The sequence below is a fragment of the Macrobrachium nipponense genome, chromosome 1 (assembly GCF_015104395.2).
Source record: "Macrobrachium nipponense isolate FS-2020 chromosome 1, ASM1510439v2, whole genome shotgun sequence".
In the NCBI taxonomy this organism is placed as follows: domain Eukaryota; kingdom Metazoa; phylum Arthropoda; class Malacostraca; order Decapoda; family Palaemonidae; genus Macrobrachium; species Macrobrachium nipponense.
The window spans coordinates 98,602,272-98,618,638 of NC_087200.1; the positions used below are offsets into that span (position 1 = coordinate 98,602,272).

At 31.9% G+C, this 16,367-nt stretch overlaps 2 protein-coding genes across 7 annotated transcripts in view; one reads left to right on the forward strand and one right to left on the reverse strand.

Moving 5' to 3' along the window:
* Positions 1 to 5,554, forward strand: part of LOC135218888 (FACT complex subunit Ssrp1-like) — a 198,551-nt gene extending 192,997 nt beyond the window's left edge. Inside the window, exons 12-14 of the mRNA XM_064255333.1 lie at positions 1,585 to 1,794; positions 1,939 to 2,199; positions 4,929 to 5,554. Coding sequence (XP_064111403.1) covers positions 1,585 to 1,794; positions 1,939 to 2,199; positions 4,929 to 4,979 — 522 coding nt within the window. The 3' untranslated portion in view covers positions 4,980 to 5,554. The remainder of the gene's footprint in view (positions 1 to 1,584; positions 1,795 to 1,938; positions 2,200 to 4,928) is intronic.
* A 1,432-nt stretch (positions 5,555 to 6,986) lies between these two features.
* The window catches only part of LOC135219504 (E3 SUMO-protein ligase PIAS2-like), a 322,344-nt gene continuing 312,963 nt past the window's right edge, over positions 6,987 to 16,367 (reverse strand). For 5 of the 6 annotated variants that reach the window (XM_064256330.1, XM_064256327.1, XM_064256326.1 and 2 more), the window contains 2 exons: positions 10,109 to 10,192; positions 6,987 to 8,934 (listed from right to left, as the gene is read on the reverse strand). In XM_064256330.1, coding sequence (XP_064112400.1) covers positions 8,267 to 8,934; positions 10,109 to 10,192 — 752 coding nt within the window. In that variant the 3' untranslated portion in view covers positions 6,987 to 8,266. The remainder of the gene's footprint in view (positions 8,935 to 10,108; positions 10,193 to 16,367) is intronic. The other variant, XM_064256328.1, reaches the window with a different exon arrangement.

The following is a 16,367-nucleotide window of genomic DNA, read 5'->3' on the forward strand; positions in this document are numbered from 1 at the left end:
CCGGGATCTCATCATCCAAAATATAAAGATCATCGGGAAGGCCCCTGATGCCCGTCGGTTACACCTGCTGGAGGCGCTTCTCATCCAGCAAGTAAAACCAACACTAAATACGACACAGCAAGAATTTCTCCTCCCTACGAGTATGAGAAGACCTGCCACCAACAATGACACCACCGATCACAACAACTCCACGGAAGACAACGCCCCCGAACAAGATACTCCTGCAGCCAACGAAAATTAAATTAGCTGTGATGTCCCGCAGCATAGGGCAACGCCCATCAATGTATCCGTGCTGCTCAGGTCGTCTAGACGGCTGCAGGACCTGCAGCATTGCAACCATCACATATATACATATATATATATACATGAATATATATAATTTATATATATACATATACATATATATATATACATATATATATATATATATATATATATATATATATATATATATATATATATCATATATATATATATATATATATACTATATATATATATATACTATATATATATATATATACACACACATATATATATATATAATATATATATATATATATATATATATATATATATATACATATATATATATACACATACATATATATATCATATATATATATACATATATATCATATATATACATATATACATATACATATATATATATATATATATATATATATATATATATATGATTCTGTAATTCTGTAACAGAATTCCATCTAATAAAAGGAGCCCATAAAAACACCAAAATGTAGAAGAAAAGTACTATATTTCAGAGACTGCTCTCTCTCTCTTCAGGTATATGAATGAGAAAAGTTTACAGAAAAGGTGGTATTTATACCAAGAGATCCGTCCACAAGTAAGCCAATTTAGGTCACCCCCGCTGATAATCTTCCTTTAATCTTCTTAAGCGTTGGTTGAATGAAAACCTCGTCGATGACATCTGAAATCCACGCGCCTTTTGAGATGTTCATTACCTGCTTCTCGGCTATTTTCAACCATATAATTGAACATAACCATAGAATAAACTGGAATTTGTCACATGTAATTTATAGCAGCAACTGCCGGTACAAGAGTCAAATGATGGAATCGGCCTTAATATATTATATATATAATTATATATATATATATTAAATTAATATATAATATAATATATAGATATATATACTAATACTATATATATATATATAAATATATATAAAAAAATATATATATATATATATATATATATATATATATATTAGATATATGATATATAAATATATATATATATATATATATATTATATATATATATCATATATGTATATATATATATATATATATATATAAAGATCATATATATATATATATATATATTATATATCTATATATATTAATATATATATATATATAATATATATATATATATATATATAACTATATATATATAGATATATATATATATGGCTGATAGTTTTAGACCATGAGATATTGCTTCATAGTTCACATCATGTGGCTATTTAAATTTTATCTTTATATTTTAAGTGGTAACATTTTTGCAGTGTTTGTTAAGAACTATTTTATTTTCTAAACAGAAAGCCAAATCTAAGACTGTCTCCGAAAAGCCTCGCAAAAGGAGGCAAAAGAAAGAGAAGGATGAGAATAAACCCAAGCGTCCGCAATCTGCTTACTTTCTGTGGTTGAATGAGCACAGAGATCAAATTAAAGAGGAAAATCCTGGAATTACCATTACAGAAATATCGAAGGTAGCCGGTAAAAAATGGAAAGAGCTTGAAGACAAGAAAGTAAGTTGTTAATATTAATTTTTTGTGCCATATAATTGTTTGAAATGCTTTAAAATGATGGTGACTTGAGCAAAATATTGGTGTCCATGAAGGGAATGTGTACTTATGTATTTATATTTTTTTACTTCCAATTTGCTTATTCAGGAATGGGAAGAAAAAGCAGCAGAGGCTAAGGCAGAGTATGAGAAGGCTATGAAGGAGTACAAAATCTCAAGTGGAGGTGGTGCTTCATCCCCAGTTAAGGCCAAGAACAAGCCTCCAAAGACAAAGAAACAACCGAAAGAGTCCCTTTCACCCAGAAAAGATGGGTCAGGTAAAGGGTTCAAATCCAAGGAGTACATTGAAGATTCAGGTGATGACAGCAGCAGTGATGACCGACCCCTGAAAAAGAAGTCAAAGAAAGAGGTAATGATAGTTTAAGACTTTTGCAAGATTTTTAAAGTTTCACAGTGTTGTCAAACTTAAGGCTTTGAAACTGGAAGTTTATTAATTTTTTCAGAAATTTTGTTGTTCTTGGACTTCTTACCATTTCTTTTTAATGACATGGTATTCCAGTTTATAATTACATAATGACAGCACTAAACAAGTTGCTTTGGTTCCATTCTGGTCTTATTGCGGCCTTATTTGAGCGTCCACTGATGCCATAATGCCTCACTGTTTTTTTTTTTTTCTCCACCTTGACTCAGTTATTAGCTTCAAATTTCCACCTCTTATCCTGTTAACACCTAGTATTTTGGTGGTAGGAAAAATAACTATTCAACCTCTAAATATCCATATGTAATTTACTTATAAAAGAACAGGCCATTTTTATAGCGTATATTTAAAATTTCATTTAAAATTTCAGAGCAAAATATTTTTCATGAATGCCAAATTTAATGTCAATAGTTATACTACAAGCCCAAAAGTTTCCTTGACTTTCATGCAGTCTTCTTTGAGATACATGTTTTTACATCTTGATTATCAGTTTTGAGAAAATAACTCAAGTTGAAAATTTGCTGTGCACACCTATGCTTCTAGTAAGAATTATTTACAAAGATCACGAGGAAGAAGAAAAATCTGTTCCTTTAACTCTCTCCCTAATTATTCCAAATATTCTTCCCATTTTAGCTCATTCTGTTATAAATTTCTGTATTTCCTCTTCCCATAGGAAATGTTAAGTATATATTTTTGTCAATAGATGGTGGCGTGCATTGTTTACTCTATGAACTTCCAAAGTCAGGCGCTGTTGCTGTGAAATTCTCTTCGTTCATAACTTTTAAATCATTGATAAAATACTTATGAAAATTTCATGAATCAGAATTTAATTTTTTTCTTTTCACCTTTCTAGCTTTCTTAGTAATTCTTTATAACACTACATGATTTAATTCCTCCCCTGATTATCCAGAGCATTCTTGGGATTTGAGTTTCGTAAAGCTCTTGAAACCTTTGTGAACTCTTTTTTCAGTATCAAGAGTTGCAGAGGCACACAGTTGGTTGAGATTTGAGTGCGTACCTACAACACTAAGGTTTTTGGAAATTGGCTGATCTTTTATTAATATTTCAGTGAATTTTTAATAGACAGAATCCAAGTGACATTGTAAGGTCTGGAGAACAAATTATTTTCACATGCCAGTGATGCTACTCTTCTAACCCATCGTAAGATCATTCAGATTAGATTAGATTATAAAATTTTTGGCACATAGCCAAGCGCCGGAGCCGAGGGGCCATTCAGCGCAAGATCATTCAGCGCTGAAAGGGAATTTGAGAGTAGAAAAGTTTAAAAGGTGTAACGGGAGGTAAACCTCACAGTTGCACTATGAAACATTTGTTAGGAGAGGGTGGATAGCAAGATGGAAGGACTATGAATGGAGGTGCACTGACAGAACTGGGGGGTCGTCTTTAAATACTGACTCTTATCTCAAACTTGGATAGGATAAAGTTTAATTTGCCAATGCTTGTTGACTTAAGGCATAGGTAAAGTGAGTTCATTGTTTGTTGTGTAAAATGTGTACACCATGACAAACATCCTTTGCACCCTTCTTTACCCGACCTACATGTTTTTGCTCACAACACAAGTTAAGGTTTTAAGGTAGAGATTTAAAGAAAGGGAATAATATTGTTAAACTTTTTCCCTAAATTCTTCCCATATAAATAAAGTTGCCACTCTTAGGCTGCAAGATTAACATCATACATAATTATTAAGTTGTCTTACAATACAGGCTTCCTGCATACTACTTGGAGGTGTGTTAGGTTTAATAGTTGCTGTGTGTGCTAATGATGAAATTGGTACCCAGTATTTTAAGTGGCCAACTCCTTGAAAGTTAAGTTCCTCAATTTAATATAAATCAGATTTGATAGGGCAATTATTGCAATTTTGTTCATTTATTGTGCAAGATTATTTACCCTTAATGGACAGATATACTCACATAAGTAGTAATTACAGGTTTTGGGTGTTTGACGGTTTTACTTATCGTGAGTAACATTACATGCCATCAATTTTGGGGAATTGGGTGGGAAGGTGCCATTACTTCTGTTGCCCATAAATTCACTGACGACAACTTTTAAGTTAGTTGTGTACTCTACTTCAAGGAAAGATGTGCTGCCTTTTTCTTTCACATGAAGTCTTATATGTATTTGCTCATAAATATAACCAGGGGTTGCTGTTAGTTTTAGTTCTTATCTTTTATGATAGCATGTCAGTTATAATTGTAATCGTGCAAATATTAAAAAATACATGTATAGTCCAAAAAAAAGTTACTGCATCTTCAATCTAAGTTTACGTAAATATTTAACAACAAATATGCTCGAAATTTGTTATTGATTTTAGTTATCTTTTGAAATTTTGAGTTGTAATTATGACTTTAGAAAATAAAATTAGAAAACATGTATAACTGTAAAATTTATGATTGTGTTGGAAAAGGGGCCCTGCAAATATTAATTTTCAACTTCTCATGGAAGGTAGGAAAAAAAAAAAAAATAATTCACCATGTGCTTCACATCTGCATATCTTCCTCTTTCCATTTGTGTGTGTTTTCTTAAACTGTCTGACCTCAACGTTTACCTAGCCTTGGGGTGCTACAAATTGATTTTTAACCCCAGCTCCTAAAGGGTGAAGGTAGTACTGTTGAAAATTAATTATGTTTTTCCATATATAGGAATCTGAGGAGGAAGATGACGAGTCTGTATCTGGATCTGGATCCGAGTAGAAGTCACAGTATTCTCATTGGAATTCAAATGGAATTAAAATGCTAAATTTTTGTACCTTCAAATGATAGTGAACAAAATTATTTATCCATAGTTTTTAAGGCATATGTATGTATCAGTCACTTGATAAAATGTACAATAAAAAATTTTCAATTTTATTGTCTACCTTCATGAGAAAGCAGTTAGTTGACCATAGCTGTTTGAGACCAATTGAATATACAAAGCTCACAATCAAATTGAAATGTACAGTGATGCTCAAATCTCATGCAACATGACTCCATAGGATTTCGTTCAAAATTCACTAAATGGCAACTAGCATGCTCCGCATTTATCTATTATTTCAATGCGGAAACACGATTATTGCATACAATATGGACATAGTGTTTCATAAGAGTGAAATCTGTCATATATGTCAAAACTGTAAGAAAATGTCACGTGTAGCAAATTTCAGAAAAAACACTTTCGAAACATTTTCAAAACTCATTCGCACATCGCTGAAGCATTTGACCAAAATGAAGTCGTCATCAAGCATCAGTTCAAATGTTAAATAAAAAATAAAAAAAAAAGGAAAAAAAAATGTCATAACAGTAATAATGCTTCCAAAGCGAACATAAAATTTGAAATAGTACTATTTGATTGCCTTTACACCTCAATGCTGAAAAAGTGTAAATATGTATATACAAAAGTAGAATGCGCCCACCGATATCAACGTGTAAGGGGAGCGTGTGTGACGCATCAAGTGTGTCAGTGCAACACCACCTGGTGTAACATAAGTAGGTCTAGCGACAATGAAATTTTCTTGAAAACACTTACTTTATATGTGTTAGAGGAATATTTGGATTTTCATACATAATTGTGGTTATTCATAAATATTTACAAAATTATGGCATACTGGCAAGTGTTCGTCTATGCAATTATTCTTTTGTCAAAGCCAAGATATTATTCCAAGGTCTAGGTGTTAAATTTTTTACTTTACAATTAACAGTCACATATCGCTATTAACAATTTCTGGCCAGAAAGCAAATGAGATTATCTACACATTCTTGTTCTTCAAGTTACTTTATGAAAGAATAAATTTTTCACCAAAAGCGAGGAGAAAGACTTTTAAGAAAATAATATTTTAAACCAGTTAAAAAACAAGTGTTCCATACGCTTTGATATTAATACTTATGATATTTCGATTAACAGCCATCTTCTCCATATAATCAAAATCCTCTTTTATTCCCCAAAGAACAGGTAATCTCTACAAGTAAAAACATTAGTAACATTACATCCCATAAGGCTTAGATTATTCTTTTAGGCCTATAAATCATTTTGCAACATATAGGCAGCTTAAACGCAGCCTAAAACTTCAACATTCAAAGAAAACTGGTTGTAATTCCTATTCCTATTGTATTCGTCAAAATACAGATAATCAATTCATTAATAACACATTATATCTCAGAAGTTTTAGATTATTTTTTTAGGCCTATAAAACATTTTGAAATATACAGACAGCTTAAACACAGCTGAAAGCTTCAACATTCAAAGAAAACTTGTTTTAATTCAAATTACTACGTTGAAAATGTTATGACTGTTGAGCTTAATGAGGTCTATTGTCATAATGCAGCAGACGTTATGTTGACCAGTCCGAGGAGCATGTAAAGTGTGGTTTCATTGATGGCACAGCTAACCTTATCACACCGCACTTTGAACTTAGCAACATAAAAAAAGAAAATCAGTTCAAATCATACAGATTACGAATTAGTATACCAATGCATAAAAGGGATCATATTTATATAACCATAAGGAAAATAGGCCAAGCTGTGAATTCACAAACTTTTCGACATGTATGACATTAGAAAAAGAAGTATAACACTACTTGGCAACATCACATTGAGTCTGAGAAACTGGACGATACAAAAAGATAATCATGTCGCATGAGATTTGAACACCACTGTACATCAACATCTCCTATATAAAATGGTCATTGATGTGGTTACTACACCCAAGGGAAATTATACTAAATAATTATCAAATAGTTTATTAAAAATTTACACAATCCATTTCGGCAGCCCATATCATCAACAGAGAATACTAGGTAAGTTACTGAAGTAGGAATGTTTAACAATAACCTACAATGTGTCACTAAAACATGAAGTCTCAAATATTCATTTTGGACGTTCTAAGCTGGTAACAAATGGATTAAACTATATGAATCCTTTTACATTGCTTTAAGAAGAAATGTAAAGTTCCCCACACAGTCATGATTAATATTGATTTACAATGCACAATTTCCTTTTTCCGGTAATAATTGAGAATAAAAAAAATAAAAGGCCAATTCCTACATTACCATAAATGTTTACCACCCCACAGAAACAAAGCTGACTATATTGTACATAAAACTTGGTACATCCAAACATTTTGAACAGACAAAAATATTTCAATTTTTATGAAAATTACTTCCGTATGTAAAAATCAAGTGGTAAACTTTTGCAATAACTTTGCTTTTTGAAACTTCAAACAGACAGCACTCCACTGATGCAACTTTTCATAAGTATTTTTTGACTGCTCCCATCAGAATTTACTTATAACTTTCACAGAAAAAATTTCATGCTGTCCAAATGCAAAGTAAAAAGTACAAGCAGAACAAATTAATACCTAGCTGGAATTTTTTTTTAAACTAAATTTACAAATCCGGAACTTTGTGCAATGTAATATACATGGCAACACTTATTTTTCATAATAAAAAGGGTCAAAATTATCCACCCTAACATAGATATTTGATACAAATATCTAAGTTTTAAACATTATAATACACAGGCAGACTTGTTCTTAACCCTCAGCATATTTTCCTTAATTCAAGTGTTACAAAAACACACCATTTTCCCCAAGTTTCCTAATGATCAAAGGAAGTATGCAGAACTGGTAAAATGTACATTACATCACTTCCTCCATACTGCTAACTCAAAAATCATGGAAGATATAAATTAACAACCATACTTTTCACAACTTAGCTATACATTATGCTGACTGCACCCTGACAATACCATCTTACAGCAGCAAACTTTTTGTACTTTTGAACTATATAAAAACTGGTGGAATCATGTAGTCTGGACACAGACATTAAATCAGAGATATTAAATAAAATTTAAACTTTGGTGAGAAGCAAAATAAGACTTTTGCAAATGTAATTACAGAGATATATATGTACTATATATAGATTATAATTTACACAATAAGCACTTGTGTACAAGAGGCACCATTTCATGTTTAAAATAGGAATGGGTTGCCTAACGAATACAAAATTCTACATAGGGTATCTATCAGATGGTCTAAATGGTAAATTTCCTGCCATAGTCGTTGGTGGCATCATACCTAAGGGGCTAAAGAGACTTTGTAAAGCTGGTGGAAGAGAGAAAGGACTTGAGCCAAGACCAACTGAAGCCACAGCCGCAGCTGCAGCAGCAGCAACTGCCGATGATGACTGTGGAGTGAAAGTTGGCGAAGTGGCTAGTGGGTCTTGAGCAGGAGAGGGATTTGGTGTTGGAGTGAGAAAACTCTGGGAGGTTGAAGAACCTGATGGAATGGCTGGCACCGATGATGGAGAGGTAGTGATAGGTATAATGGATGTGTGAGGGGTTGGACTGCTATTAGTACTATTACTACTAACTGGTGGAGTACTTCTTGGTGTAACTGTTACTAGAGGTCGCATTTCACTAGATGTAGTTGGGGGAAAAGTGGGTGAAACAGAAGAAGGGGTGGACACAACAGGTGTAACTGTAAAACCTGGGGCTGATGGTAAAGGAGAAGGCCCAGGATTTGGCCTCCTTGGTGGTGGAGATGGTGAAGATGCTGGACTATCCAAGCATATAACTTGTGGACTTACTGATCCAGACGATGGCGGAGAAAAGGTTGTTCCACTGCCAGTGCCACCACCTGCTGGTGTAAGCAGACCACCTGTTCCACTTGAGGAGCCTAGGCAAGGGAAGAAGAATAAGGTTAAGAAATATCCAAAAAAGAAAAGGAATTTTGTTACATTATTTAAGCATCAAACAGGATTGTCCACAGTACAGCAAACCTTCGAAAACCTGGCATTTAATTTCAAAATTACCTACACTTCAGAATTGTTCTAATTATTGTTAGCTGTAACACCATGCTGCTGATATGGCAACCATGCAAGAGAAGCTTTGTAAAAGTCAATAGTTGTAAACTATGCAGTAACAACCAGGAACATGCACTAAACTTTCAACCAAGTTAGAGAAATAAATACTGTATTTATCTAGGCTTTAAAATGGAGAGCACTAATTAGATCCCACAAGTAGATACATATACTGAAATATCATGCTTCTGGCTTCATATTGGAAAAATAAAATATAGCAATAGTGAACATCTGAGTGTACCACAGGGAAAAAGATAAAAACTTTTAAGTAAAAAGTATAAAAATAAAAATTATACATAATACCAAAACAAAACACTCCTACAGACAAACAATTCCAGTTTGTAAAGTATATACATGTGATCTCTAACTTCCACACCAAAAATCTTAAGCCAGTAATGTGTTATCTACACTGATATTACACTAAACTGCAAATATGAAGTATTGCAAAACTAAAACTATAGTGGCTGCATCTGATTCAAATTAAACACCATTCTGGTGCATGTGTCACCCATTACTGTACTTTATTTAAAATCCATACAAAATGTATTATTACTTGCCGGACTTCTCCTGCAATAATCTTGAGAATGCAACATATAATTATAAAATAATGATGGTAAAGAAGCTCTGGTAGCAGCTATATGCTGAAAAGCGTCTTCACAAATTATCCCTACACCTCGAAATTTCAAGCTCTTCTGGAGACAGCACAGCTCAGTCAATAATAAAAATAGTTTGCCTAAGAAAGACTAAAGAAGAGAAGTGGCTAATTACATAATGAAGGTCTGTAAGTCTAAAAAAAAATCTGAAAACCATTATTTTAGCTGTTGGGAAACCTACACACGCTCACTATTGGGGAAGGGGTGGAATTCCTCAGCATATATTAAGAAGACCCAGCTGGTGGTACAATACACCACATGCTGAATATACCAATGCGGTTGTACGTACAGTATGGGAACACCATTATCACCATACTGTAATGTACAAGGTACTTACTAGAGAGGGACTTCCTAAAGACGAGTCGTTTGCCAGGGTCAACCTCCCCTACGCACCAAGAATCGTTTGACTTAGTGGTGCCCTCTGCAAGCGCAACAAAAAGTGTGTTGGTAATTGTATGGGTTCTGGTACACAGGCTCCTTTTACTACAGAAAAGTAAATGTCTAGACCAGCAACACCTTTGTATAAATTTTTGCTAGAAAATGGAAATTGTTGCCTTTGACCACAACACTAAAGGTTTTCCTGAAGGATTATGCAAGATAAAAATAACAGTGATTAGTACATTACAATACTTATTAGTAACTACTTGGGGCAATACATTCAGACAATACCATACAGGTCTCATTACCAAGGCATAAAACAAAATCACTACAATAGACTACATTGATTCAACTATTGACTTCCTCTTGGCAGCTAGTTGATGTGAATCGAGTGTAACTACATCTAAAATAACCAAATTGGTTTTATTCTGTTAAATAGTGAATCAAGAAAAATCTTGTACGTACATCTGTTTAACGTTCCTGGTATACAGCAGTACTAATATACAAGGTACTGTAATTTAGTTAAAATACAGATGATCTAATCAAATTTTTAGTAAATTTCTCTCCATATCAAACCTTTAAGTTATCTAATACAAAAAAAATGTGAACTGGAGATACCTACAAATTCAATAACAAAAACCGAGGGGGGGTGAAACATCACCACTTCTACATTATTTAAACTATTCCTATTAACAACATGAGTCGTAATACAATTCTTGCATCTTCCTCAATGCAATATCAACGGTTATCAATAATGTGCAATGCCTGAAGTTACATTGGATTAGCTAAACCCATACCTTCCTTTACTCCTTCACTATGCACCTAAACAAATTATTTAATCATATAAACAGCTAACCACAATTAAGCAATACATCCATACTCTTATCAGACCCATGAATAAAACTACAGTACAACCAAAGCCAAATGTTAATAATGCAATCTATCTTTCCCATGCATTTATATTACCAATACAATCCCTAAAATCATAAGTTTTCAAGTTCCCACACCAAATAGTGTAATAATTTTAAAATTAAATTGTCTGATACTTAAAATATTCCTAGCTTATTAACATCACAGACCATGTTGGCACAGTCCATACTATACTACTTCTATAAGTAGATCAAATAACTGCAAATTTAAAAGTTTAATAATTAAATTTCACATAAATACAGAAGGTTAACATGTCAACAATTTCCATTATAACCCTACAGATAAAAGGAATGTTTCAAATATACACTGCTTTAGCAGAAAATGGTGAATTCATTTCAGGAATGGAATTAGTGTAAACAACTAGCATTCAACAATGGTGACTTACTACATGGGCTTCCTTCCATTTCTAAGACCGTGAATAATAATGGGGCAATGTTCTTCCCCTGGCATTCAGTTCAGTTCTCCATTCAATAAAAGTTATTATTACATAACAAATTACAGGATTTTCAAGGTGCAGTGGTGAGGAATTTACCAAACCTTACCCAGCCTTTTTTGTTTAAGTGTTTCTAGCACAATGAAAAGTACTGTAGTAATACCACTGAAATTTCTGATTTGGATACCCATTACAATAATAAAGCATTAAAGAAGAACATATGAAACTTAAAAAAAAAATAACTTCACCTAAGCCCGTGGATTATCATCCTTCCTTCAATATATATACATGTGTGTGTGTGTGTGTGTGTGTGTGTGTGTGTGTATTTATAACTGAATCACGAAAGTTAGGAATGTGATAAATCCATAAATAAAGATATATGCCACGAAGGAAAAATAAACGAAGGAGGATCTGCAAGATCTTTCAACGTTAAACGTCCTATACTGCTCAGTATAGGAAGTTTAACGTCGAAAGATCTTGCAGATCCTCCTTCGTTTATTTTTCCTTCGTGGCATATATCTTTATATATATATATATATATATATATATATATATATATATATATATATTATATAATGTATATGTTAATATATATATATATATATAATATATATATATATATAAAAATGACTGGTTAAAAATGTTCTGTAACAGAATTCCATCTAATAAAGATATAAATAAAAACATATCTATATATATATATATAATATATAGATATATATATATATATATATATATATATATATCATATATATATGTATATGTTAGATATATATATATATATAGATATAGATTATATATATATATATAAGACTGGTTAAAAATGTTCTGTAACAACAGAATTCATCTAATAAAAGTAGCCCATACAAAAACATATATATATATATATATAGATATATATATATATATATATATATATATATATATATATATATGTTGTGTGTGATATATATATATGATGATGTATATATATATATATATATATATATATATATGTATATATATATATATATAATATATATATATACTATATATATATATAGTATATATATATATATATATGATATATTATATACATATATATATATATATATATATATATATATGATATATGTACATATAATATATATTATATATATATATAGGTAAATATAATATATATATATATGTATGTATATGATGTATATATATATGTATGTATATATATTATATGTATATACATATATGTATATATGCTTAAAAAATCACAGTAGATGCATGTGACTTCATAAATAAGCGAATTCCACAGGAAAATGATAGTCAGAAATCCAAGCGCTTTCGTCTTTACTCAGACATTGTCAAGGAGCTAATGAAGTACAATTGCAGAGAAAGGTCTCAGGTACAAAACAAGATCAAGAATACCAGATGGTTAACTGTCAGAAGGGTAAAAATTAAAAGAGATAATCCAGGATTATCGAATATCACACGGTCACAAACCTAAACAGATTTGACCCTAACCGAAATTACAAAGTACCTTTACAGTCCAAAACATCTATAAAAGTCCTTTGGAATTTATAGATGTGGCATGGAAAAAGAGCTAGAAAAACATTTTATTCAACTAATGACAAACTTAAATTTAGTAAGCATAACATTCTAAAATTACCCTATGATGAAAAGTTTTTAGATATACCTAGAATTTTAAAGCTTTTTAACATAAATGTTGTTTTCAGTAATATTAATGTCAAAAGTTTAGTAATAAAAAATTCTAAAGATCTTCCAGGCTGCATATATATGAAATTCCTTGCAAAAAGTGTGATAAAAGTCTATTACGGACAGACCGGTAAATCTCTTTCACAACGTCTCAAACAGCATAAATATTCTGTGAGAACTGGGCAAATATCGAATGCATTATTCGTACATATGAGAGATTTAAACCATCTTATTAACTGGAGTCAAGCAAGAGCCTTAATCCCATGTAATGACACAGTTAAAAGGAATATCATTGAATCTTGTTTTATCAAATCAAATAATAGAAATGTTCTAAATTTAAGTCTTGGTTTATTTAAACTTAATGCTTTCATTATGAAAAAAGTTGTAGATAAATATTAGCAACAAAATTAATATATTCAGTTTTTACATGTTTTGGACTGTAAAGGTACTTTGTAATTTCGGTTAGGGTCAAATCTGTTTAGGTTTGTGACGTGTGATATCTGGTAATCCTTTATTATATGTATGTATATATGTATATATATACAATAAAAGGAGCCCATAAAAACACCAAAATATAGAGAGAAAAGTACTATATTTCAGAGACTGCTGTCTCCCTCTTCAGGTAGATGAATGAGAAAAGTTTACAGAAAAGGTGGTATTTATACCAAGAGGTCCATCCACAGGCAAGCCAATTTAGGTCACCCCCGCTGATAATCTTCCTTTAATCTTCTTAAGTGTTGGTTGAATGAAAACCTTGTCGATCGTATCTGAAATCCATGCTCCTTTTGAGATGTTCATTACCTGCCTCTCTTTTATTAAGGCCGATTCCATCATTTGACTCTTGTACCGGCAGTTGCTGCTATAAATTACACGTGACGAATTCCAGTTTATTCTATGATTATGTTCATTTATATGGTTGAAAATAGCAGAGTTCTGTTGTCCATACCTAACTGACCATTTGTGTTGTATTAATCTCTGGGGAAGTGATTTACCTGTAAATCCGATGTAAGATTGGTCACAGTCCTGGCATGGGATTTCATATACCCCAGAGTCCTTGGGAGAAGTCTTTTGTTGGACGTTAATCAGGGATTTGGCTAAGGTGTTTGGGTAAGTAAATGCAAAAGGGTTAGATTTTCTAAGGGGGTGGGTTACTCTCTTAATCGTGTCCAGGTGAGGAAGGTTTTTGTCACAAATTCAGACACACATATACCACTTCACAACATAAAACTCTTAAGCCTTGACGTAGACTCCCTATTCACAAAAGTACCAGTACAGGACGTTCTTTAGTTTTTAAGGGTAAAATTATCCCCCTTTTCAGATCATTTCCCATTGGCGCTTGACAAAAATAATAAAGCTAGTTGAATTATGTGCATCTAATAACGTATTTTCATTCGGGGAATCATTCTACAAGCAAAAATTCGGGTGTAGTATAGGTAGTCCTTTAAGTCCTGTTCTAGCCAATCTGTACATGAAATACTTTGAAACTACAGTAATAAATGCAATAAAACCCAAAAACATGCTGTGGATGAGATATGTGGATGATATCCTAACATTTTGGGATAATAGGTGGGGCAATTTTAATGAATTCCTCTCGAAATTAAACGCATTAGTGCCCAGCATCAAATTTAAAGTTGAATGGGAAACAGACAACAAAATTCCTTTTCTTGATGTTTTAATAATCAGACACATGACAGAATACAAATTTACCATATACAGAAAACCAACGTTCTCACTTTCATACATTCACTACTTTAACTATCACGACATTACTATCAAGATAGGTGTAGCTAGCAACCTGTTCTTAAGAGCCTTATGAATTTGTTCCCCAGAATTCCTGAAAAAAGAATTTGAACTAATTCGTAAGCAACTTTTGTCTTTAAAGTATCCTGGCCATATAATTGAGAAAGCAATTCACAAAGCAAATGTAATTTTCTACCGACCCCCTACAGACAAGACCAGAGATACACCCAATAAAATAAAAATTCCTCACCTGGACACAATTAAGAGAGTAACCCACCCCCTCGGAAAATCTAACCCTTTTGCATTTACTTACCCAAACACCTTGTCCAAATCCCTGATTAACGTCCAACAAAAGACTTCTCCCAAGGACTCTGGGGTATACGAAATCCCATGCCAGGACTGTGACCAATCTTAACATCGGATTTACAGGTAAATCACTTCCCTAGAGATTAATACAACACAAACGGTCAGTTAGGTATGGACAACAGAACTCGGCTATTTTCAACCATATAAATGAACATAACCATAGAATAAACTGGAATTCGTCACGTGTAATTTATAGCAGCAACTGCCGGTACAAGAGTCAAATGATGGAATCGGCCTTAATAAAAGAGAGGCAGGTAATGAACATCTCAAAAGGAGCATGGATTTCAGATACGATCGACAAGGTTTTCATTCAAACAACACTTAAGAAGATTAAAGGAAGATTATCAGCGGGGGTGACCTAAATTGGCTTGCCTGTGGATGGACCTCTTGGTATAAATACCACCTTTTCTGTAAACTTTTCTCATTCATCTACCTGAAGAGGGAGACAGCAGTCTCTGAAATATAGTACTTTTCTCTCTATATTTTGGTGTTTTTATGGGCTCCTTTTATTAGATGGAATTCTGTTTTTACAGAACATTTTTACCAGTCATATATATATATACACACATATACATATACGTATATATATGTATATACATATATATATATATATATATATATATATATATATATATATATATATATATTTATATATATATATATATATATATATATATTATATATATATATACACACACATATACATATACGTATATAGTATATACATATATATATATATATATATATGTGTGTGTGTGTGTGTATGTATGTATATGTATATATATATATATATATATATATATATATATATATATATATATATATATATATATATATTATAATTTTCTAACTTCCTTAAAAAATGCAAATGTTTCACTAATTAGTTATTGTCCACTCCGCCTCTGTTTGATATAACATCATCGCTTTATAACTTAACAAAACAGTAAAATTTGCTTTGTGACAATGAGAAGGATTTCATATAGTCAATGGGCTGGCTGACCTTGAGTTATCAACAACCAGAAGTGAATTAATATTGTTCATATCTACTGTATATAACATT